The sequence below is a fragment of the Triplophysa rosa genome, linkage group LG12, assembly GCF_024868665.1.
Source record: "Triplophysa rosa linkage group LG12, Trosa_1v2, whole genome shotgun sequence".
NCBI classification, from domain to species: domain Eukaryota; kingdom Metazoa; phylum Chordata; class Actinopteri; order Cypriniformes; family Nemacheilidae; genus Triplophysa; species Triplophysa rosa.
In genome coordinates, this window is record NC_079901.1 from 14,769,489 (window position 1) to 14,794,656 (window position 25,168).

Sequence of the window (25,168 nt, forward strand, 5' to 3'; positions counted from 1 at the left end):
TACGCCGACCGGTTTGTGCAACGCCGCATGAGACACAACAAATAACTTTGAAGTATTATTTACCAGTGCTTGCTTATATAATTCTTTAAATGATAGCGTGGTTGTGCATCAGAGTAACACAACAATTTTTGATAATCTGGTGACATCGTTTTCTGCAGTGTAAATTACATCAAATGTGAAGGAAATTATGAACTTTAAAAAGTAATTCACCGCAAGAACACACTGACATACAAATACTCAGTGTTGGGTGTAGTTTCCAAGTAATTAGTTACTGTAATTTAATGACTTTTACCTTGAAAAAGTAAAGTAAGGGATTACTCTTATTTTTTCTGTAATTTAATTTAAACTAAATACTTTGTGTTATATGTGCGTGCAATAGTGGAATTGACATCAAAATTCAAAGTCTAACTTTAAAATCTGTGCTTTAATGTATAATTCTCACATTTGTAATACTTTGGTCAGTTAATAAGAGTACTTTATGTAGTTTTATATTATTTATGACTGAATTAAAAGAGCCGTTTCATGTCTATCCTTGAATCACTTAATCAATCAAGGTTGATGTAGGATATAGAAAGTAATAAGTCATTAAATACTTTTTGGAGAGAGTAATTTGTACAGTAATCTAATTACACTATTGAATATGTAATTAGTAACTAGTAATTAATTACTTTTTCAGAGTAACTTGCCCAACACTGCAAATACTGTGCGTGGACTGTTGCAAACATAAACTCTTCCTGAGTGGAAACCAGAGGATCTTTTGATAATGTCTATATAACAACAAGGCTTGATTCAAGTCTATTTTAAAGACGGTTAACATTACTTGTCTTGTAGGCTGTTGTTAAGATACAATGCTAGTGATAGAGCAGTATTTATCATACCGAATAACACGTCAAAATCAGCTGGTTTGGGCAGGACAGAGGCAATAATAGAGAACTTTAAGAAACTTATACACAACTATTACAAAAGATACAAACATTCACTTATGCTCAATCAGGTAACATTATACAGTATATTAAGAATCCAGTGTATGTAAATGTTCAAACAGAATGATCGTGTGAGTTGAGCCTTGGATGTTTCATTGCATTTCTTCCAGAGCCAAAACAAAGGAAAAACAACAGAATTATTAACTCCTTATATGAGCGTTAACATGTTTACACAAATCATGGAACCTTTCTAACCATAAAGATACTTACTGTAATATCTAAGCTATGTAAAGTGTCTTGTGTCTGAACAGAGGCATCTGCATATGAGACACCGAGTAAAGAGCAAATAACACAGTTAATATAAACATGCAAACCAAGGGCAAGGATGTGCCTTGAGTACAGAGAATCAGCAAGTTAAAGCAAGTCATATTTTATAAGTCTAGTGAGTGAAGTTATACGACCCATTTACCATGGTTTTACTGCAGGAGCCATAGTTTAACCATGGTATATGTACTACAACTATGCTAATACAACAGGTAAATATATATAGAATTTTATACAGTGAAAGTGTAATAACCATTTCGTTTTTGGCAGATTGCTACCACGCCCGTTGGCCTGTATAATACATGTAGCAGCCATTCATACTGCTTAAAAAAAACACCGCATTTATTGATCTCGAAGTTCTTTAACTTGAGCAAACGTGTTAATATACATTTTAGTTAACAAACAGAAACAAACACAGGTTTAATTGTAAAAACAATCACCTAGACATACTGGAGATCTGCATCCTCTCCTCTGCCATGACGATCGATCCGTTGCACTGTTGTCTACTGTGACTCACACTGATGACGTAACTTGACATGTCTTCACCACAAAACTTCAAATGCTATTAGATTATTAATGATAATCTTAAACTATAATTTATTTTATTATTAAGTTTATTTATTTTATTTAGCCTTGTTGTGCAAGTTCTCTGGAGCTTGTGCAGAGGCAGCAGCTTTTGCCAGAGGGGAACTGGAATCCCCTGGTTGGGCCTGGGTTCTCCTGAGGTTTTTTTTCTCGATTAGAGTTTTGGGTTCCTCGCCACCGTTTGCATACTGTTTTTATACTGCAGTATGCATATGTTATATGCATACTGCATATCTGCCTGACCGGGGGGGCTGCTTTAGAATTTTAAAATTTTACTTAATTAATATTGCAAATAGAAATTTATTATCTGTTATATTTGACCTGTGCTTCTCTCTCCTTTATCCTAAATGTGTGCTCTCACTGAGCGTGTGTGTGTGTGCGTACTTGTGTGTGTGTGTGTGTGTGTGTGTGTTGTGTGTGTGTGTGTGTGTTGTGTGTGTGTGTGTGCGTGCGCATCTGTGTGTGTGTGTCTGTGTGTGTTGGTGCGTGTGCGTGTTGTGTGTGTGGAGTGTTTTGTGTGTGGGTGTGTCTGTCTTCTGTGTTTTCAACCTTTTCTTGTTTTTGCAGGTACAACTTTGATTGTTTTGCTTGTAGTCAATGTGTCTCATGTACAGCTGCTTTGTAACAATGAAAATTGTAAAAGCGCTATATAAATAAAGTTGAGTTGAGTAACGAGGAAGGCATGCCCAGACCCGTTATACATGCCTCAATCCGTTGACTCCGCCCCCACGTCAAACCAGTGCCACAAAGCCAAGCGCAAAGGAAAAACCGAGTCGCAAAAGCACTGGTGGCTGAAACGCAGAATTAAAGGGGCGGTGCAAATGAATTAGTAGGTACTGCAAAGGAAAACATGTTGCAAAATCATTGCTGCTAAAGGTTTTCTTTGGAAATAAAATATTTTATCTCTCAGTACTTATTTTTTTGCAAAACTTTCTTTTTGTTTGCAAAACTTATTTTTTCCCTCTCAATACCCAAGTTTTATTTCGCGATTCATTAGTTTGGTTTGCAGTTGTATTTTTTTTTGCTAAATTTTTATTTTGCAAACCTTTTTTTGTGCAAATATATGTGACCCTACTTTGACTCCATAAGATTTAGTCTGTTTACAAGAGTGTGGGGGAGTTGGAGAGCTCGTGTCTGTGCCCAGGAAACTGAACCCTGGAGTGGAAGCAGAGTAATTGTGAGGGTTAGAAGCTACAGAACGGAAGCAGTTCAACTTCACTGAGGGCAGGCCTAACTGCAGGGAAATGTGTGATCATTTACATCAGAAGTGTCAAACAGTGGGCGTGATGATGTCTTATCGATTAACAGCAATAGAGAAATTAAAATAATGATTAAACATGAAAACTGACAGCTGAAAAGGGGAAAATAAATGTGCTAGATTGTATAAGCAACCACTTTTTTTCTAAATATAAAATCAGAAGTGTTCCTTTTATTTAGAAGATATTGATGCATTTTAATGAATGTTGTTTTTTGCTATTTTTTGTAATTTATAATTTTACTGATTTTAAATAATGGCATTACATTTACCGGTGCCAGTGTTTCTCAACCAGGCAGCTGGGGCCCCACTAGGGACATCAACAACATTCAAGCCAAGATGAGTTCAAGTAAAAATTGTACTTATTTAAATAGGCTAAAACAACAACAACAAAAAATGAGTTATTTCTACTGTTTGGTTATTTAGTTAAATAATATTTAAAATATTTTATTGGTGGAAAGTGTGAGTGGGGGCCTTCATATGTTGTGGACAATTTTGTTTATTGTTATTGCCTTGAAGTCAAAAAGGTTCAGTCTGGCCTTTGTGATGCTATAAAAAGCAAAACACCAATTTTTTTATTAATACTTGTGTTTTATTGTTAACATTTTAAATAAACTTTTTTTAATGCTTTGCATCAGTCTGCCAACAGTAGATAAGTAGCTCATGCAGCTGCCCTTTGAAAAGTTCCGTGGATTTTTCTTCTCCATCTCTTTGCAGTTCAGTGGAATGTTTGTTTGTGCGACTCGTAGTTAATTTGCAAGTAGGTTGAAATAGTTAGTTCCGTGCAGTCAGGACCACAGATGTGACTAAACTGCCCAAGGCCACCACCAGAGCTCCAAGCAGAAACTTCCAAGAAATTCCCTGAAAGAGTAGGAGACATAAGATCAAAAGATGAAGGCACTTGGAATCCAGCACTGGCACATTTTGAAAGGAATTTTCCATCACTTATGCTCTTCTCACTAGGTGGTAGCCAGTCACTTACAGTGGGCTTCTTTTTGGGAGGAGGTGTCAGAAAGGGGGCTATGTTTTCCCCAAGTAATTCAGCTGGTTTAGCTTCCCAGTTCAGGACCTCATTTCCTCCAGCCTGTATTTTTACCAATTTTGACAGCTCAGCGTGAATGGCCTATTAAAAACAGGATGAAATGATTAATATTACAGCATATATATAAACCCTTGTTTTCATCTTGCTTTAAATCTATATTATTCAGTCAAAGTATACTGTATGTGGTTCAGCAGATGTGTGCAATGCCCAGCAGATGGTGACATGTCTCTATCTGCAAGCTTCATTTCAGGCAGGTCATGATTGGGTAACAGCATACAAAACAATACTTCTTGGCAGTCGAGTTTCTAAAAGCAACACTCGCTTGTTTGTTCATGGCTATAAGTTCAAGTTATAAAGAGCTTTTTTAGTAATTCTTTAATAGCGTAAGCTGAGTATTGTTTGTAAGAGAGTGAGGTGTTTATAACATCACATTCTGTTTTTAACACTTATTCATAAAATAAACACCTGATTGTTATATCCTTGAAGATTACGCAATTGCTTTATCTAGATTTAGAATGGATAATATTTGTAATAAAGTTCTGACTGGTTCCATATTTGTGAAGTCCCTTTATTACACGTTTACGGCATCCTTGGCATACTTTAAAACCTGATGATGATTTAACCATTTGAGATGGGTCAGAGTATTTTAGAATACAGTGTACCGCGTAGTTTTATCAGCTTAGCCTTTTATACACTTCTTCCAATTACTATTAAAACCCATTAGATGATAAGAGACACCAATTGATATAATAGTACAGTATGCCACGTTTCCATCCAATGCCTTTCCTGGCTCTATGATCCTAATAAGAATTTTGCAACGAGTCCTTTCTTAAGGGATGTTTTTTGTCTGCTCTGCCATCCAGACGGGGGTGTCATTATAGCAACAGCAGATATTTTAGTTTTGTCTAGACACGGCTCACTCTGAACCATGAGTGCTCTGGGTCAAAACAGGGTGTGAGGAGAGCTGAGGGCACTCACAAAATCGCTCATAAGGCCCAGATCAAAGCATTAAAAAGAAACATTTTAGTGTTTTACAGGCTTTCTGGAGGTAAATGCTGGTGCATATTGTGCAACTTTGCAATAAAACTTAGATCAGATTTAGACTTTGAAAGCAGAATGGGTTATATTCTCCACTTTCATGAATGAGGCTGATTGTTCTGTTTATTACTTCTCCTCTGTCACAGTTGCAATGTGTATAGAGTTCAGTGCTGGTTTACTGTAGGAAGATGTGGCCATGCAGTGGCTCCAGACAGCTCTAATCTTACTGGCTGTTCTGAGGATTTGGCAGACTGACTATTCACCGAGGCATGACTGAACAGGTTTTGGTTTTGTCAATTGTAACAGCACAAAGCTGTTTTATTCCCTACAGTTTTAACAATAGAAACAAATGTTGTTTTCGTGACCTTTTCATGCATTGTAAATAAACCATATTGACTGTCCAAACTGATCTTGGAACAGTGCATTAGTTAGTCTTCTGTGGAATTTCTCAGCACAGAATTCTGATGTGCAACTTTGTGCTATAAACAAACCTCGAACAAACCTGTCGGGAAACCTCAGTTGACTTTTGCACAGCACTAAAACAGCATTTTTTCATGGCTCTACAACCAAACGTTCATGAAGACTTATGAAGAAAGTACAGGCATGAATTGCTGCAATTACTGAATGGAAAGTTTTTAAATGGCTAAAGCAGGCTAAATTGATCCACAAACCTGAACTGAACCCTAATTCAGTCTTTTAAAAGCATTTTGGAAAGTGCTTGAACTAATGAACGTTGAAAGCGTAATCGATAGCGTTGTAAAGATTACAATACGTGCACTTTTCATGCATTAATACAAACACTTCTAACCAGTGACTTGGCATTGACTTCGACAATGGCACTGTTGAAAGTTAGAAGAAGTCGCTCAGTTCCAGTTCAGTCAGCCAGGTACTTTCACATTGATGAGACCTTGAGTTGATCTGTTAAAAGCTGCTGAAGGGATTTTCAGTTGCTAGTTCATGTTAATTGTAGATGAGGTCAGGAGATATGGTTACGTGTCTCACCTTAGTGGACGGCTCCAGTTTCAAAGCTTTCTTCAGGGTCTCCATGGCCTCCTCATACTCGCCCTTATCTGATAAAAGCTGCAAACAATTTTATCATCAGAAAGGTTTAACATTTCCAACTGACAATTGATACCTTTACTTGACAATTGAAACACAATATAAAGAAAACCACTCTGTTAATTAACACATTGATGGAAACTATACATGGCATTAATGTTTATAAATGAATCAAGACCTGGTAAACAAAAAATATGAGCCGGACACAAAACACATATCTTGTGGAATAGGGTAGTAATCATTCTTACCTTCCCTTTCCTAAAGAGTGCTTTAACATTGTGGGGATCAAGGAACAGAACATCTTGACTGGTGTGCAGCGCCTCCTCGAAGTGTCCGAGCTTAAGCTGTGCTGCCGCCAAGTTATTCAGACATTTTACCCGGTAGTCATTGACCTCCTCTTCTTCCTCTCCCACACAGTTTTGACCCTCTGTAAGAAGAGAAAGAATGTCATAACACGAACTATGAACTCAAAGTTTCGTGGCTTCATTCATGTCTTTTTGGAAGCATATATGTTCGTGTACTCAGAATAAGTCAAAATTAACCTCTAGCAGATGCATTTAAAGGGACAGTTCACCCAAAAATGAAAATTCTGTCATCATTTACTCACCCTCAAGTTGTTCCAAATCTGTATAAATTTCTTTGTTCTGTGGAACACAAAAGATATTTGGAAGAATGATAGCAATTTTCAGTTCTTGGACATCATCACTACCATGGTAAGAATAATTACAATGGTAGTCAAAAGTGCCCCAGGGCTGTTTGCTTTGCGAAATTCTTCAAAATATCTCATTTTGAGTTCAACAGAACAAAAAACAACAACAACAACATTTTTTTCAACTATATTGACTTGATTGTATGGACATAAAACCAATGAGACATTTCTCAAAATATCTTATTATGTTTTCCACAGGTTTGAAATGACACGCATGTAAATAAATGACTTTTAATTGATTTTAATTGTTGGTGGAACTATACCTTTAAGGTGTGTTTGTTCATATGCTCTCCTAAAGATACGTGGTTGTTGCCAAATTCTAAGGCAATCTTGCAATCCTGTGGTGAAACCCAAGATGGTGGACGAGGTAAGAGAAATGTTCATTATAAATGCCCTTGTATTGCATGTCATACTAGAAAGTATAGATAATATAATGTAGTCCAGGGAAATTACTCACTATTATGTCAATAGTGAATACAGTGCCCTAACATTTATTCTCCAAAAAAAAGGGAATGTTTAATGTTGCCAACACAACATTCTATACGTATCATTGAACATCTAGATATACTATAGAGTGACTTGGGCATTGTCAATTATACACTTATATAAAGTCATGTCTCTGTCTGCTTACACAAAATATAATTTAGAAAATGACGTCTCAGCTAATGGAACATTTATATATGATTTTTAAATGTAGAAAAACATTCAGAGGAAAGTGAAGGACAGTCTAATATGTGACGCTTGAGTGGTCAGTGGAGACTGTGGCGATGTGAAGATCACTTCTGTATATGTGGTCATTATCGGTGTCTAATCCAAACCGGCGCTATGCACTTTACTGTCTCATTACTGTCAAATGTGCCTCTCAAGATGGGCCAGACTTTCCAGCAATTAACATGATTAAGGAGCTGGAAATAACATGTAGATTTATTTCCTTTGATTAGCTTAGGGTTTATAAAGAGCGTTACTCCGGGTGGCCACAGCTCGCAGACATGACTGGCCGTTCCGATGAACTGATTACTGATCAAATGGATGAGCTGAGCTGCTGGCAGAGGCCAGGTTGAATTGAAGTCTATAAAGGGTCGCAGTTAGTCTCTTTCACCATTGATTGAATGTTTCATTAGATATGATAAGGCTGTTAAAATGACTGTAGTGTGGGTATTTATACATTTTATATAAAATTAAAAGATTAGATGTAGCATGTCCCTGTTTAGATACATGAATATGTGTACAGGCGTGACTTTTTATATTCATCCACATGATAAAACAGTTTTTTATGTTTTAAACAGATTTTTGCTTTGTTGTCACTCATAAACCTGTCATGAAAAACCTATCATGCATGTGAGCGTGAGCACATGAGTATGATTACCATATGTGCGTGTCATTAGTACATCCAAAGCCATACAGTAAGCGTGTGCCGCCATGCTGTATTCTTCCCTTTGGAAATAGAAGTTGCCACGCTCTCGTTTCTGGTTGGCGATGCGGATCCGGTCAGGGATGGGCAGGGAAAGAGGGTCGGGCTTGTCTCTGAAGTCCAGGAGTTGCAACTGATACAGGATAGGAGCCCATGCTGGTATATCAGGCTCCCTGACAATAAAACACACACGCAAACACAGGTTTGTTTTATACGTTGTGGGGACTTTTCATAGACATAATGACTTTTATACTGTAGAAACTTCATATTTTATCCCCTAACCCTTATACAAAACCTAACCCTCACAGAAACCTTTTTGCATTTTACATTTCTAAATAAGCATCATTTGATATGTTTAATAATCAATATCCATCACTCACAATATCGGTGGATCCGACTTTTAATATCCTTACAGGGACATTAAGTCTCCACAATGATAGATAAATATGTACACGCACGCACGCACACACACAAACGGCAATGCAGCATCAGATTAATTTCTGTTTGTCACTATCATGTACACTTTCTAGCGCTATGGTCTTTGCTGGCTTCTGCGAATTCTGACTGTATTTGTCCTGTACTGCAGTTTTACGTAAGTGTTAGGCAATTGTGGAGACCTTGGCAGTTTGTCACAGCTCTTTTTCGTCTCCATTTATTTGAAGTCTTTTTAAATAAGTCTCTGCTATTTTTGTGCTTGTGGTATTGCGGTTGTTATTGTTTGAGTGCTGCTGTTTTAAAACACTGGCTGCCTGCTCTCTGGAGAGGGTGTGCGTGATGCTCTCACTTTGCTGGAAATGGCTTTCGAAGAAGACCACATGCTCTGGTGTGATGTGGCTTGTGTCAGAAGGGCAAACGGGACCCTCTCAGTGGCCTTAGGACAGGTAGAAATGATTGCTTTTCTTTGGACAAATGTGAAAACAAAGTGGACTAAAAGCGATTTCCGATATTTTTGAGCATTGCTATTTTCCAAAGAGTGAAGACACTGTACAAACTCTCAAAATCACATCACACACAAAACTTCACTTTTCCCAAGCTGTGATGACACACACACACACACACACACAGTCACTCATGCACATCATTTTCTAAAACACTTAAAAAGCCACTTGTCTGATCCAAGATCATCATTGGCCATAAAATGAACAGCAACGGTAAATACCACCCTAATTCTCTCCATAACAAACAGCATTCCTCTTTTTTACATTTGACTGCTTGATAGATCATTCCTTAGAGAATCAATACATCTGTCAATATTTATTATCCGAAGCCACCTTTACAAAACAGCTTTTGGGATATATTCACTTCAAAACCAATTTCCCAGTCACATGTGGGAATGATAATGATTGATATGTAAGACACATTGATTTCATCTCTTCTCCGCTTGCAAAGCAGTAGCATCACACGGTTACTGCCATGGGCCATCTGAGATCGCCAGCTTGTTACAGTAGGACTGACAGAAATGTTTTAGGAGCTGAATAGTGCTACAGCACAAGTAAATCCCAGAGGTCTACGGAACAGACCACCTTTCCCACACAACCTTATCTTACCCTTATTACTGTCACTTATTACTGAACTATGTGTGTGTGTTGGATCATTCAATCTGTGTGCATGTGTGCTAGTCTCTGGATTCTTGCCATTATGTTGTTCAGGGTCCATTTAATCAGGTAATCACTCACTCAATTGTTTTTTGGTCGGAAAGAAGGAGAGAGGGAAAGATGTTAGGTAAATATTTGAAACGCTCCTCGACAGCTGTCTCCAAACCTATTCCGTGTTGTAGAAAACTCTGTTCACACATACATGATTTAGGCTTGATATTCAAGCAGATTAGAACAATAACACTTTTATCAGCCCACTTCCTTCCCCTCAGTGTGAAATTAGATCCAGTTACTGAACCTACATTGTCACTGGCGTGAGAAGCTGAGTGTAAAGTGATAGCTCTGTTCTGCGCCACCTCATGCATATTTCAACTGTGTATTGACACATTTCTGTGTCACTGTTCCTGTACTTCGGTTGGTGGAGAATGGCACATGTAATGCCAAGGTTTTGGGTTCAGTTCCAGGGAACACACATTATGAAGAAATATATGAATGCACTCGTCTAACAGAGTTTGTCCATCTCCAACCCGGTCTCATGAATTGCATATAAATAACACGCTGTTGCATTATCGTGTAATACGTACGCCAAAGTTAGATTTTGCGCGTATATGATACGTATGTGCTTGTATGTTTCAGAGATCCAGTGTATCAGCTGCAAGGCCAGTTTTACAGCATTTTACATTTGCATTGATGCATTTGACCAATGCTTATATGCAAAGTAACCGACTTACAGTGCAAAGCATTTAACGCATAGATTTTATCAGGATGAATGTTTCCTGGGACCAGTACAAGAGCACATTTTTAAGCTTAAGTCCATATCCTTTTGCCTCTATATTTAAAAAAATGAAATTTCAGGTTACTTTATGTACTTATCTTGACAAATAATGGCATACTGACGTCCCGCATCAAGTAGAAAGCCTTTCTAAAGGAGTGGAAGCTGGGGATACTCCACCAAAAACATAAAAACTCTGTCATCATTTACTCACCCCCATGTCATTCCAAACATGTATGACTTTCTTTCTGATGCAGAACACAAAAGAAGATATTTTGAAGAACGTTGGCAAACAGCATTGACCCCCATTGACTTCCATTGTATGGACACAAAAGTCATTTTTTGAGAAAAAGACATCATTTAGTGTGTTCCACAGACGAATTATACAGGTTTTGAATGACTTAAGAGTGAATGATGCCAGATTTTTTTATTTTTGGGTGAACTATCCTTTTATAAATTATCAACTTCCTATTAATGACATTGGTTTTGAAATTAAAGGGATAGTTCACCCAAAAATGAAAATTTGGTTATCTTCCCTTCACCCTCTTGGCATTCCAAACCTGTTTGACTTTTCTTTTTCGGCAGAACACAAAATAAGATAGAATTAGAAAGTTGATAACCGAGCAGCGCAGGCACCCATTCACTTCTTTTATATGGACACAGATGCAAGTGGGTGCCGGTTAACAAAATTCTTCAAAATATCTTCCTTTGTGTTCTGCGGAAGGAAGAAAGTCAAGCAGGTGAGTAAATGATGACAAATTTGCATTTTTTCGTGAACTATCACTTTAAATGTTAAAACAGCACATATGGGGTTTTGTATGTACATTTGGTCATGTGCATGTTAATGATTATTAAATCTCAGTTGGTTTTTTGATGTGTTTTTGTTTGCCATCTAACACAAACATCTAATGAAGACATAATACATTATACACTCACATATATTGGCCAGCTGGTGTTCTGGTTGGTTTGTTTTTATTCAGCACTCTTGATAATTCTTCTGTAAAAGCTCTTGTGTTTGATATCATTTTTTCCCACTGAATATAAACGACACAACACTTCAGGCTATGATTAGCTTCCCTTTTGACTCTGTCCGTACAGTAGCTAATACAGAAAAAACAATGCTCACATTCAAATGCATGACAGAATAGCCTTGTGTGACCATGCAGAACAGACATAAGCCACTGTAAATAGATCTTTCAGTTAGGTCAAAGGTAAACAGCACAGAGCCAGAATGAAGCAGTGCATACAGTATAATAATGTGCTGACTAATCAGATCTGGTCAAAGTGTTCACGTCCCCTTATTTCTCAAGAGGTCAAAGTAGAATTGTTATGTAATGTGGCACCAGACTGGAAGAGCACTTTAGGATAGCACAGGGAGTGCATGGTCACTGAGTGAGAAAGAGATGCACTATATCCGATTTCTGCAGTAGTTTAACACCAATAACTGAGACCACAATCAAGCACTTCTGCTTATCCAGAGCCACTGTGACATTGTGCTTTTTTTATTCAGATTTATTTGTTCCTGTTCCTTTGATGCTTCTTTGAGACAATAAGTATTTTCATCACTGTTGTTGCGTATAGAGAAGATCAGGGATAACTGTCACACGTTCTACTTCAGTAAAGAATACCTAGGGTTGGTTTATTTTTAAAAGTAATTTTCAGACCTGCCAACCTTGGAATTCTTTTTTTGAGTACCATTAGCCAAAGGGACAGAACACAGTTTTTTACTGTATTCTCCAAAGTTTAGCAGGTCTGCAGAAACACACCTTTATGCTATTCCTGTTAAACAGCTGGTGATAGTTCACCCACAAATGATTCTGTCATCGTTTACTCACCCTCATATTGTTCCTAACCTTTATGATTTTCTTTCTTGTGTGAAGAAGTTTCCCCTCACATGGAAAAAATACAATGGAAGCCAGTGGGGTCCAGCCACTGTTTGGTAAGAAACACTCTTCAAAATAACTTATTTTGTGTTCCACACAATAAAGAAACTCTCAAAGGTTTGGAACAAAATGAGGTTGTTGTGTAAAGTATGAAAGAATTAACATTTTTGAGTTAACTATCCCTTTAAGACAGTATTTTATAGTTAACACTGCTCAAAAACTGTCTTTAATTTCTTCATTCTTCTAACAAAGACACTGCAGTGCACTGGAGCCATGGTGGAGAGCTGACAGACGACACACTTGGGACAAGCAACGGAGATGACGAGGGAGGAGTCCAGGGTGGAGCCGCGCAGGTGGAGAGGTCCAAAAAGCAGAGGCGAAGCCGATGGCTCATGCGACCGAGGCAAAGGCGTGGACACGGCAGACCGCAGCGGAGCCAGAGCGACTGAGGATGGAGCTAAAGGGAAGGAGAAGCCTGACAAAGCCGAAGGGGATGAGAGACGAGGCGTAGCCAGAGGATAGAAGCCCCAAGGTGGCGGATGGTCGACAACTGACCAAGGCAGAGCTGGAGGGACGAGGGAGCCTGGTGGAGTCCGTGGGATGACGGGCCACAGGGAAGACGAGGAGGCAGGAGCTGAGGTGTAACCGCTGGGTTGGAGGAACTAGGTGGAGTCTGGATCTCGAAGGCTGAGGGCAGAGACATGGAATACCCCATTTCAGGGGTAGTTGGCGGCTGGAGATCCTGACGCTCATCCGAACCCAATGGCGCTGGTGTGCTGAGGGTGAGCTAATGGATTTCCAGGTGCCAACAGGCCCAGGGCTGACATACTGGCTGACGAAGGTAGAGGGAGGGAGGGCGGGAGCTTCCTGGGGCCTGGGGAAGGAGAGTTGGCTGCTGAGGGAGGGCTGGGTGGTACCAGCAGAAACGTAGAAGCGCTGGGCGGGACCAGCGGGGATGTGGAAGCGTTGGGCTGGACTAGCGGGGATGTGGAAGCGCTGGGCTGGACTAGCGGGGATGTGGAAGCGCTGGGAGGGACCAGCGCGGAAGGGAGCAGCCAAAAGTCAATATCATTAGTCCAAACGCGTCTTGGGGCTCAGGCTCCAGGGTGAACGCAGGCTCAGTCGCTGTAGGCTCAGGCTCTCCGTCAGCTGTGAAGTCCGGCAAGCGCACCGTGCTGTGAGGTGGTGGCTGGCTGGTCTCTGGTTTGGGGTGGGATCCGTGGGGTTCAGAGAGCTGGGTTGCGGAGGATTGAGGCGCGCATCCTGGGTGAGCCAAAGCAACCCCACCATTTATGGCTGGGACCAGATGACAACTGTACTCGCTCTCGTCACTTTCCCCGACGCAGAATTCACACCCCACTGCCTGGAGGACTCAGTTCATAAAATCCTCCAGGGGGTATTCATCCGCGTCAGGAAGCATAATGAGAGCGAGTAGCTCATCATCCAGTCCAGACAGAAATAAATGGTTAATTTCAGGGTCGCTCCAACTCTGTCTGCATGTCTAGAAAAAATCCTCTGCATAACTCTCCAGAGACATGCCGTCCTGGCAGAGCTGCAGCAGCTGGGAGGGGATGTCATAGTCCAGGTCCGAAAGGGGGTCTGTGAAGGGCTCTAGAGTGGTGAAGGGGTCCGGTGATGGAGATGGTGATCATCGTAATTCGGGGGCCAGGTCTTCTGTAACTTTTTCAGGCAGAAGGACGATGCCACACGCGGAGTAAACTGAACTGGTGATTTAATGGATGTGCCCGTTTTTATGTGACCAAAACTGGATGTACAGAGATATAAGTGCACGTTATTGAGTATGAGAATCCACCAGCGGAATCGGCGCCTATGGTACATGGTAAAATCATGGTAACTTTTCGCTCATTTATAAATGATGCGCAGCTCATTTACAAATCAGAAGTAATGTTTGCGCATCTTGCGGTCAAGCGCACGTTATGAAAGGAGCCCGCGAGATCGTCGACTTTATAGGATTAAGCTAATTCAATATTTCAACTATACACATCCACCCCACCCCATTTACCTAAGGGGTCAGACGTCTTGAGTCTTTGGTTAAAAATTCGTCAGAAAGTGCGGGTGGAAGGGGATCACGCAGGATTTTGTGGTTCCGTCGATTTGCAGATTCTTGTTATTGATAGGCCATACGACTTGTCAATCATCCCCGCTTTCTATTTGGTGGATGAACCCGGTGCTATGATTGGACATATTTTTTTTATGTGGCTTGTTTTGAGTAGCTTACTGCTCACGGCAGAGGCGTCACTAGTTTTTTGCGTAGACAAATCGTAGCAGCGTACTTTGAGGTAAAAATGACCTCAAAAAAAGTAAAAAAAGGAAAATTTTGCTTAGCAGGCAAAATGCATACAGGTTGGCAGGTCTGCATTTTTTGTTTGGGCGCATATCTTAAAGGTCCAGTGTGTAATTTCTTGGAGGATCTATTGACAGAAATGCAATATAATATACATAACTATGTCTTTAGAGGTGTATAAACCCATTACATGATAAAGCGTTATGTTTTTATTACCTTAGAATGAGCTATTTCTAGTTACTTACACCACATGTCCCCTTACATGGTATTCGCCATGTTGGTTCTACAATATCGCTAAACTGCTCTACAGAGCGCGTTTTGTAAATATGTTTTTTTTGTTAATATGTTAAATATATTAGCAAAAACATGATGACATCTTAGTTCTATGTCAGCCACCATAGTGCTTCGAAAGAGAGGAGTGGAGTGAGCCGTTGCAATTAGCAACCTCACCGCTGGGTGCCGCTAAATTTCATACACTGGACCTTTAAAGTATCGGCTACTGAATATTTCCGTTATTATTGCCCTGGAAAAAAGATAAATCTCATTTAGATAGCACAAGTTGACCTTTTGAGATAATGGGCACAGCAGCAGGGCATACTGTCACCATACGGGGTAAGCTGTCACAATGGAACCTGTCTTTTTTATATTAGCAAAATATGAACTGTAAAATATTTATGATACACAAAACAAATAAACAGTAAAAATGTAAAAAGATGATGTACAAAAGAGCAAACCAGCAAATATTGAAGTGAAATCAATTTTTATTTAAACCATTATATACTGACCTTCTAAAGATGACTTTTTTGTGTCATTGGACTGTCCAAGTGAGACATTGTGACAACTAGCCCTGATCTGCTCTGTTATATAAGAAGAAAACATCTACGCAGCAGTGGTGTAAAGTATTGGAATAAATGTAATTAGTTACTGTACTTAAGTATATTTTTGGATATTTTGTAGTTGTACTGAGTATTAAAGATATTAGCAACTTTTACTCTCTACTTAACTACATTTTTGAACAAGTATATGTACTCTTTACTCCACTACATTTGTAATGAATAATGCAATTACACAATACATTTCACCTGGTACCCATCATTCTTTTGCAGCAGTTTATTTTTTATACAGAAGAATTAATATTACCATTTACAGGGCATTGAAGGTACTATATCTTGTGGGGTTTGCTCTTACTTACTAAAACTTGTCAACATGGCTTCTTTATGTGAATACGAGTGCATTATCAATTAGGGTTAGGATAGGGTTATCAATGTCAATCGCTGGCGGTTTATTTGTGAAATGAGGACATGACAGCAGCTGATGATGAGGCCAAAACCAGCATGTCCAGTTCAAAAAGGCTTTGACTTTTTAATTTGACTTAACATTATTTTATTTATCCGTTATATTGAAGAAACCTTTTGAAAGAGTTTGGTTTATTATGAGCACTTGAGCTTAAATGAGACTTGAGTGTTTGTAATAGACGTAGGCTATGGTGTCGACCATGATTTGTTGCAATTTTTAGGTTTTCAGTCTTATTTTGATTTAAGAAAATAAATGTGATTGCTCTCTTCATGAATCAACTGTTTCTTGTTTTTCACTGACATGTCTCTTAAATGTTGAAGACTAGTGCTGCTTTGAGCCTACATTCAGTACGAGTAAAATACTCAAGTACTGTTAAGATCAGATACTCTAAGACTTTTACTGAAGTCATTTTTGAATTGGTGAACTTGTAATGGAGTAGTTTTCGCTGCAAGGTATCTGTACTTTTACTTAAGTATGGTTTTCAGGTACTCTTTACACCACTGCTACGCAGTGAATGGAGAAGCCTGAATTTGACACTGACATGAAGCCGTTTGCCATGCATTTTTTTCTCTTTGTCAATGACTGTTGTCATTCCTTTGTGTGGAAGTGTGTGTGTATTTTCATTGTACGTATATTGCCTGTAACCATGACCTTTGTTGTTTTGTGACTGGCCCACTATAGGTAACAACAAAAACTTCTTTAATCTGCTGTACAAAGACAGAACATCATAGCACAAATTATAAATATGTAAAACTAGTTTATCACAAATGTAATTTTTATTACAAATTAAATCGTTTTCTTATTTTTTCTTCAAATGTGTTTCCCCCTCCCTCATCGTTTTACTTAAATAGACTCTTCTGTTTGAAACCCATACATTGTTTTTCCTTTCCTATACTGTAAGTTTCCTATAACCAAGTTGATCAATTATTTCTGTGTTGCGACTTGCCAAACTTGTCACAACATAACACTTGTCCGTGAGTCTGTGACAGGTCATGTTCTATCTTAAAGACACATTGAAAAATGATTCCTAGTTACGGTATTAACTTTCATTATATACAGCTATAAAACTTATTGATCAAATGCTTAAACGAAAAGAAGAATTTACCCGCATCCCTTTCCGGACTTTCAATGTCACATAATGCTTTATGCTGAGAACAAACTAACAAAGAATGCTTTTATATTATGGCATTTTGTCATCATCAAGATGACGTGATCTGTAATCTTTTCCCGAAGTGCTCCCCTGGCGCATTTAAAAGCATGTCTTACACGTAGATGTAAAAAGCCTTTTATATTGTGAGTAATAAGCTTGCATTGTGTAGTCCCAGTATCCCTTTTAGAAACATGGCAGGATCTGGGCTTCCGCTATGCTCATTAAAGTTTGGAGGACTGGATGATGTCACTTTGATCATGGGCTCGAATCAACAGCGAAATTAATAAAAGTATTGTGATGATGCAAATTTGTTTCCCAGTATAGGTGTTTAATGTCTTGAAGCTCTTTAAATGAGGTGACAGCCCACCCACCTGACTGATGAGTCATGATATGCTGGTGAAAGAGGTAATACATTTGCTTTATGGAGACTTGAGTCATTTTTCGATTAAAGCAGATTGGTGATTCCATCTGCGAGCTGTCTTTTATGACATATACAGCTTTCAAAAAAGCGGTGGGTATCACATGCATTGACAAGTTCTTAGACACACAGAAATGAGTATACTTAGAAATGCTTTTGGAATACTGCTAACATGGTTGTAAAATTGATTTCTGTTCTTTACTTAGTTACACTATTAATAATAATACAGAAAGAATGCATTTTACGTGTGTAATGTAATGTGGGTCAGATAAGATAACCGTTTCAGAACAGAGAACAACAAAACTATTCCAGTAAAAAATGACCACAAAGGTTAAAGATCATGAAATGCAATGAAAGCATGAATCGCCCGTCTGCATTTTTTGCACCAGCTATTGCAGCACATCTGAATGTTTCAAAAGTGTGATTTTGCATAGTCCCAGTGCTTCAGTGTTCTCAGATCAGAGTTAATCTGCAAAAAGCTTCCAGCTGATAAATCAGATATTGCATAATTCCCATGATCCATTGCACATATCTGTTTTCCAGTCAGCATTTAATGGGAAATGTGAGTATTTGATGAAGCCCCAGGGAGTTGAAACTGGAGAAATGTAGGTGGCAGGAAGGCAGGGTGTTGGAAAGAACCCATGTATAAACCCTCAGGGCTGATTGGTCCTCAGGGGCTGATTTGAGCACAGAGGAACCTAAAGCGACAGGAGAAGCTGGAACTTTCCTCACCCTAACTCGCAACAAAGCTCACCCATAAAACTTTAGTTTTGCCTCTAAGTCTAATAGTCCCATGGGTTTTAACTGGTTTTGCTTTGAGACCAAGGGTTTTCTTCAGGCATCAACGGTGGCAACTTATCATGGTATAACTAGTACAAACACAGCATCTTTCTTGTTAAAGGATACAGGAAAATTGTTTTTAAAATCAAACATTGAAACGTTTAAATTAATATTAACCATCCACATTACAGGCCTAACAATGTGCAAAATTATGATGACATTGAGGAAATGTGTCCATGTTGTGAATATATAAAACAGCAATAAAATGAAATTTACCAGAGTGGACGAGATATTGTAGTATCAACAGTCGCTGTTCTTCCGAATCTCTGACTGTCCAAATTCTGTGTTTTTCAGGGAATGGAAAATAACACTGTACTTTTTAAATGATTCAGTACTGTGTTGTCAAAGTTGACAAGCACTTTTTTAATACTTTTTAGATATTTGCAAAACAGTGACAAACATAAAAGGTGACTCATAATAATGATTTATGGTAAAAAAAATTTTTTTATAGAGATACGAGTTATCAGAAGGACAGCATCGATATGTAACTGACAGGTTTTCACCTCAATAACAGTTTAGACACACAGCCTTTGATGTCAACAATTTGCATTTTAAAGTTGATAAGCCAAGCCTATTTACATAAAGTCCACATTATTTGATCAATTTAGATCTCTGTAAGATTTAAAATATTTGAAAAAAGCATTAGGAACATTTCAGAAGAACTGACTGTACTTCTTGTACAAAGCATGTCCTGTCCAACCACTGTTCGCAAAACCAGTTAGACAATGTGTCACTGTGTCACGGCCCTTGAGATAAAACGCCTGAACTTTAACAAATGCTTGAATGACTGTTTTGGGTTATACTGGAGCCACATCATATCACACACATCGGGAAGATCGAGACTCAAGTAAGGCGGCGTGACTGCTCCGATTCCAGTCGAGGCATTTACTGTTGCTCATTTCGGATAGCGTAGGCCAGCCTGTTTAAAAACAGCCATTGTGGTTTCAGTGGATGGTGTGGAGTTTTAAGAGCAAGCTTTGGTTAGACACTGTGATGGTTAGTCAAAGGAGGGGTTAGAGCTTTGGCAGTTGCTATAGAGATGAGACCGAGCAGTGTGGGAGGACAGATGAGCGTTTCAGGTGACGCGTGCTAACATCAGGAGGGCTATTAAAGGTGGCAGGACGCAGGTCATATTCATAAATCTACGTACGAGACACATTGTCACTTTATATTTAGAAATACTAGGCATTCTTTTAAAGGAATTGTTCACTAAAAATAAAAATAAATTATGTCTTTAAAAGAACAGTTCACCCAAAAAATGAAAATTCTGTCTTCATTTACTCACCTTCGAGTGTCTTGTTCCAAATGTGTATAAATTTCTTTATTCTAATGAACACAGAGAAAGATATCTGGAAGAATGCTTGTAACCAAACAGTTCTTGGCCACCATTGACTACCACAGTAGGAAAATGTTCTTTGTTCTGTTGAATACAACAGAAAATATTTTGAAGAATGAAGGAAAGCAGACAGTTGTGGGACACTTTTGACTACCATTGTCATTTTTTCCTATTATTGAACTGTTTGGTTACAAGCATTCTTTCAAATATATTTCTCTGTGTTCATCCGAACAAAGAAATGTATATACATTTGGAACAACTCGAGGGTGACTACATGATGACATTGCATGAACTGTCCCTTTAAGTGTTTCCTCTGACTGACTTTCTTTTAGTAATTTATAGCAAAACATCTAGTGATAGAGCAATGTGAACATTTTTCAAAAGATTGTTTCACAAAAGAAAGTTATTCATTTTTAGATCTCTTAAACCCATGAGAAACACTGTTGTGCACTAACACAGAGTGAACCTGGCATCAGATCTTTTTACACTTCAGTTCTGTTCAGTTGCTTCAGTTCACTTGACTTGCTCAAATGCATTCACAAAATTAATTCAACATAACTATGACATTTCCCGGGCTGTACTTTTGTATAATTGCCGCCAAAAATAGTTGTGCGCTCATTCGGGGTAAAAATCAATGTCTCATTGTCGTCTCTCTGGGACAGATCCGCTCCGTTCGGTGGTTCAGGCTCCAAGCGCTTGCTGACTCATGCCGCTCATCTGTCAGCCAGTCACCTTGTCAGTCTTAATGAGTGGAGCAAAAACTAATGCATGGAGGAGGAAGAACAAAAAATAAATAAACAGTCGGCCCTCTGACGTCATAGAGGATGTTTTATCAAGCGAGTCTATAAATGATGTAAATGCCCCAAAAGTGTCTCTGAGTGGTTTCCATGGAGAATAACCTATCGACATACATGCTGGCAATAAAACAGCTTTCTGGTGCAACATGTGTTTGCTAGTACAGACACAAGGTTTTCTTTGTAAGCTTTGTAAAACGCATGTCACTCAGACAAGTCACAACCGCTCAGTTTGGCAGATAAAAGTTAAGAAATTAAAGATGCGATCTGTAGCTTTTGTCTCTATATATCTCGGTTTGAAACATGAAAGGTTAATGTTACTTTACAAACTTATCTTTACATGGGTTGAAGTTACAGTAAATGACTTCAAACTGACACTTCCAATGAAAACGTCCCCGACAGCTCGAATTATAAATCACAAGGTTAACTTGTGAATAATTTTTAAAGTACTTGCTCTGGCTTACCCCAGCATTGTCTTTTAGATGGACCAACATGAAGGCCAGCATCAAAATTGCAACATTTGCTGATGTTTACAGCCGCAGGTGTTTTTCTCTTTTACTTGAGCGCAATTAAATATTTACAGACTGTTATCAGAGCCTATCCTTTAAATGTCATTTACTGTACACCACAAGAAGGGATTTGTTTTTAGCATGCTTACGGTATTGTTTGTTTTTATTTCCTGCTCCTGTAAAAGCAGTCAGGGTGTCAACAGCAGGGATCAAGGCGGCGAAGTGCACAGTGCCTCGGGGAGAGCTCTTCTGATGTGCTCGTATAATGTGAAGCAGTTTTCTTCAGCCCTTTAAAATGAACCCAATCTCAACCCTGCGGCCACCGGCGCCAGCTCCACCGCCTGTTTTATGAGCCTTTATTGCTGTGTTTGTGTGTGCGCGCGTGTTTGCGCTGCCAGTTGTAAAGGTTTCCTCAAGGTCTGATTACATAGTAATCATAGATGAGGGATGGAGATGTATGATGGAGGCTTTAAATATACATCTGTCAGATTTCATGATGACATGTGACCAAATGGAGTTCCAACCACAACAGAAGAAAAACAAACCAGCTGGGTTAAACTCGACTGTTGTACTTGCAACATGGCAACTTTTTTCAGCATGTGTGACTCTCTGTTTATGTCATCTAGCTGACAACAGTCTTGGAGATGTTTTAAGAATCTCAAGAGATCTCGATTTAAAGAATTACACACAATAAGTCTTTTTATGTTAAAATAGTTTTTTTCTAATGTCTCAGCTTAATTTTTAGGTTTATTCCTCTTAACGTGTAAAAACTGTGACTCTACATCTGACATATGGAACTGGTTCAACCAATGATGTGAGGTTGGGGCGGGATTATCTTTTTTTGTCCAACCAATAGCAGAGTATTTGACAGACTGTTTGTAAAACACTATTTGAAAGCAGTCCGTTTTTCTTCCTTCTGGCGTTTGGCATAGAAATTATACACATTACCTGTAAAGACAATAACACATTTGCAATTCTCTATGTAAGCAATGATCTGATTTGATTACATGTTATTATTCTACTCTATATCATTATGTGACAGTAAAGCTTTACAAAAGTAGAATCTGTTTGCATATGTGAATATGGGAGTTGATCCAACCGGTTCAAGAACCGTGCAAACATAATAAGAAGATTCTATGTAACTCATAATCCATTCCTCTGTGAAATAATGATGCCTTGGTGACCGACTATATATGATGACCGACTATATAGATGAATATTAAAGGGATAGTTCACCCAAAAATGAAAATTCTATCATCATTTACTTACTCTCTTGTCATTGCAAACCTCAATGACTTTCTTTCTGACACAGAACACAAAAGAAGATATTTTAAAGAAAATCACTTCTATTGTATGAACACAAAACCAATGCAAGTGAAAGGGTGCCGGTTAACAACATTCTCCAAAACATCTCCATTTGTGTTCTGAGGAAGAAAGAAAGTCATACAAGTTTGAAATGACAAGAGGGTGAGTAAATGACGACAGAATTGTTTTTGGGTGAAACATCAAACTAAAGTTTTCAATCTAGTAGGATTTTTAGTTTCTTAATGGTGGTTTAAAAACACAGCCACCTTTTTATCTTTATAATTTTACTAAAGGTAAGTCTTGTTTGTTATATAAATGATCCTTTCTTTCTTCAAATTGAATGTTGTGACAAAGAGAGAGGGATGAGGGCCGTGAGGGAACGTTCCCTCATGGCCCACGTCCCGCTCTCTTGTCACAAATGTGCTGTGTATTTTTTAATCATTATATGAATATTATATACATTCATTATTATACATTAAGAATAGGTAAACAAAGTGCTTTTACACTCAAGACTGTTTTGATAAACTTTCAAAAAATTCTCACATTGTCCTCTTAAAGGGGACATTTTGTGAACGATGTTCAAATAGAAAAAGAAGAGAAAAACAGAAATGCATTATGCCAGTAAATAAAAAATGAGTCATCTCTTACAAGGTTAGACATCGTCTGTCTCACATTAATGCTACAACCTGTCTGTCTCTCTTCCTCTGTCAAATGTGTCTTTGTACAGTGTCTCTCCATTGTCTGCGGAAAAACACTTTGATATTTTTCTATTTCAGCAGGAGTGACAGTCACAGCTTTCTTTTACTAGCATCATGTAATGTATGATATCCTGACAGAAAGATGCCAGATTTGTCATCAAAAATGAATTTGCTTTCTTTTAAAAAGCCAAAGCACTTACTCGGTACTACACAGTTTATAAAATATAAAGAAACAATAATAAACATATCTAAAAAATGATAATCAGAAATGTCACCTTAATCAGTGTATTGCTCTTTCATAGCTCATGAGTTCTCCGTTTCATTTAAGTATGAACAGCAAATGAGACAATTGATAAAATACATTTGGAACGAATCTTTAAAATTCATGTAGATTAGGTAAAATAATCTGAAGTTGGGTAAATTTCGTGATAAATGTTTGAGGTCATATTGAAATCTTCAATAATATTGACATTTGATTGCAGGCTTGGCAAATCTGAACTTAGTTTGTGACAAAGTTGAGATGTCTTTGGAAGCTAATGGAGATATTTGTGAGATTTCTGCATCTTTTTCTCAGGAGAAATATCTCAGAAATATCTAGATTGAAGTTTCCATTTGCTCTCCATTTAATCATTACGATATTAAAGCATATCCTGTAAACCCTATTTCTGAATATACACACAGTTTTTAACTTCTAGCTTCTTTTCACTTTTTAGCTTCAGCCTTCAGATTAGACACCGACACTCAAATTCTAAAAATGTAAAATGCCTTGCACCCAAACATTGCATAGCTCATAAATAGCCCTTATATTTGGTTGAGCGTCTTCTCCGTCTCATCCATGTGACCTGAACTGACTGTTGCCTGCATGTCCAGATCTGCGGTGGGCCGCTAATGAAGGGGATGTGTCAGGAGGAACTTTCCACTTCTGGGGGGTTAATTATAGCAGTCTTATTAGTCGGACCCTCCGTGTTCTTCCTTTTCTGATCACTGTAAGAAAGACAGGACCTGCAGGGCCAGCTTTTAAGAGCTCAGGGACTTGGGTCCAATATATAGGATTCGACTGAACTTGACAGCTGCTCACTCAAAGTTGGCAGCTTGTTTTTATTGCCAAAGCCTCTGGAGAGCAACTTTCACTAGAGGCTTTTGAGACTGATAACTTGTATTAGGTTTAAATCCAGAATATGTCTTGGATGCTGGTGTGTGTTACTAACGTAACTATCAAGACGTACCTGTTCGGCAAGCAACACAGAAAGAAATTTACCAGAAAAAAGACCAAACATATGCATGAGGAAAGTATAGTTGTGTTGTGTGCTCGTTTTGATTCTGTGTGGTTAGCTTGTGATGGACACGCTGATGCTAAGGGCCAGTGACGGTGATCTGACGTCTCAGTCTGACTCATTGCTTTGGTGTGTCTGTGCATGTGAGCGTGCAAGAGGGGGATACGTCGTGCGGCATTATGCATTCTGCAGTGGCTCTGTTCTCAGTTCAGCACCTTCAGACGATCCACCAGGAAGACGATCGTGTGACGCACTAACCAGACAGGCCGTCACATTTACGCAAGGGAGCAGGAAAGCAATGGCTCTCCTGTGGTCACATCTTTGTTTTCTCAGAGATCAATACACGTCTGTGCACGCGCGTGAGTGTTAGTGTATCAATGTATCTGATATTATCTGGTCAAACAGGTGGCATATTTCCTGCATCTGTTTTGGACTCACGTGTAATTATGCATATGAAGCAATAAGCTGGGTGGCCTTGAGACGGTATTTGAAAGTATTGAAACCAGCTAAGAAAACACAGTACAGGATAACATTCTCTTGCTTTCCTGACGCAGGAGCTTTTTCTGGTTTGAAGCGTGAGAAAAGCATGGATCCGCTCAAGAAAACAATGCTGTGTGACAGATTATTTTACTAGGTGGTCCTTGATG

General features: G+C 38.7%; 1 protein-coding gene across 1 annotated transcript in view; it reads right to left on the reverse strand.

The window, feature by feature from the left end:
* Positions 1-3,671: 3,671 nt before the first annotated feature.
* fkbp16 (FKBP prolyl isomerase 16) overlaps positions 3,672-25,168 on the reverse strand; it is a 40,642-nt gene continuing 19,145 nt past the window's right edge. Inside the window, exons 4-8 of the mRNA XM_057348050.1 lie at positions 8,302-8,519; positions 6,475-6,653; positions 6,170-6,247; positions 4,070-4,210; positions 3,672-3,948 (exon numbers count right to left, since the gene is read on the reverse strand). Of these exons, the coding sequence (XP_057204033.1) occupies positions 3,862-3,948; positions 4,070-4,210; positions 6,170-6,247; positions 6,475-6,653; positions 8,302-8,519 (703 nt within the window). The 3' untranslated portion in view covers positions 3,672-3,861. The remainder of the gene's footprint in view (positions 3,949-4,069; positions 4,211-6,169; positions 6,248-6,474; positions 6,654-8,301; positions 8,520-25,168) is intronic.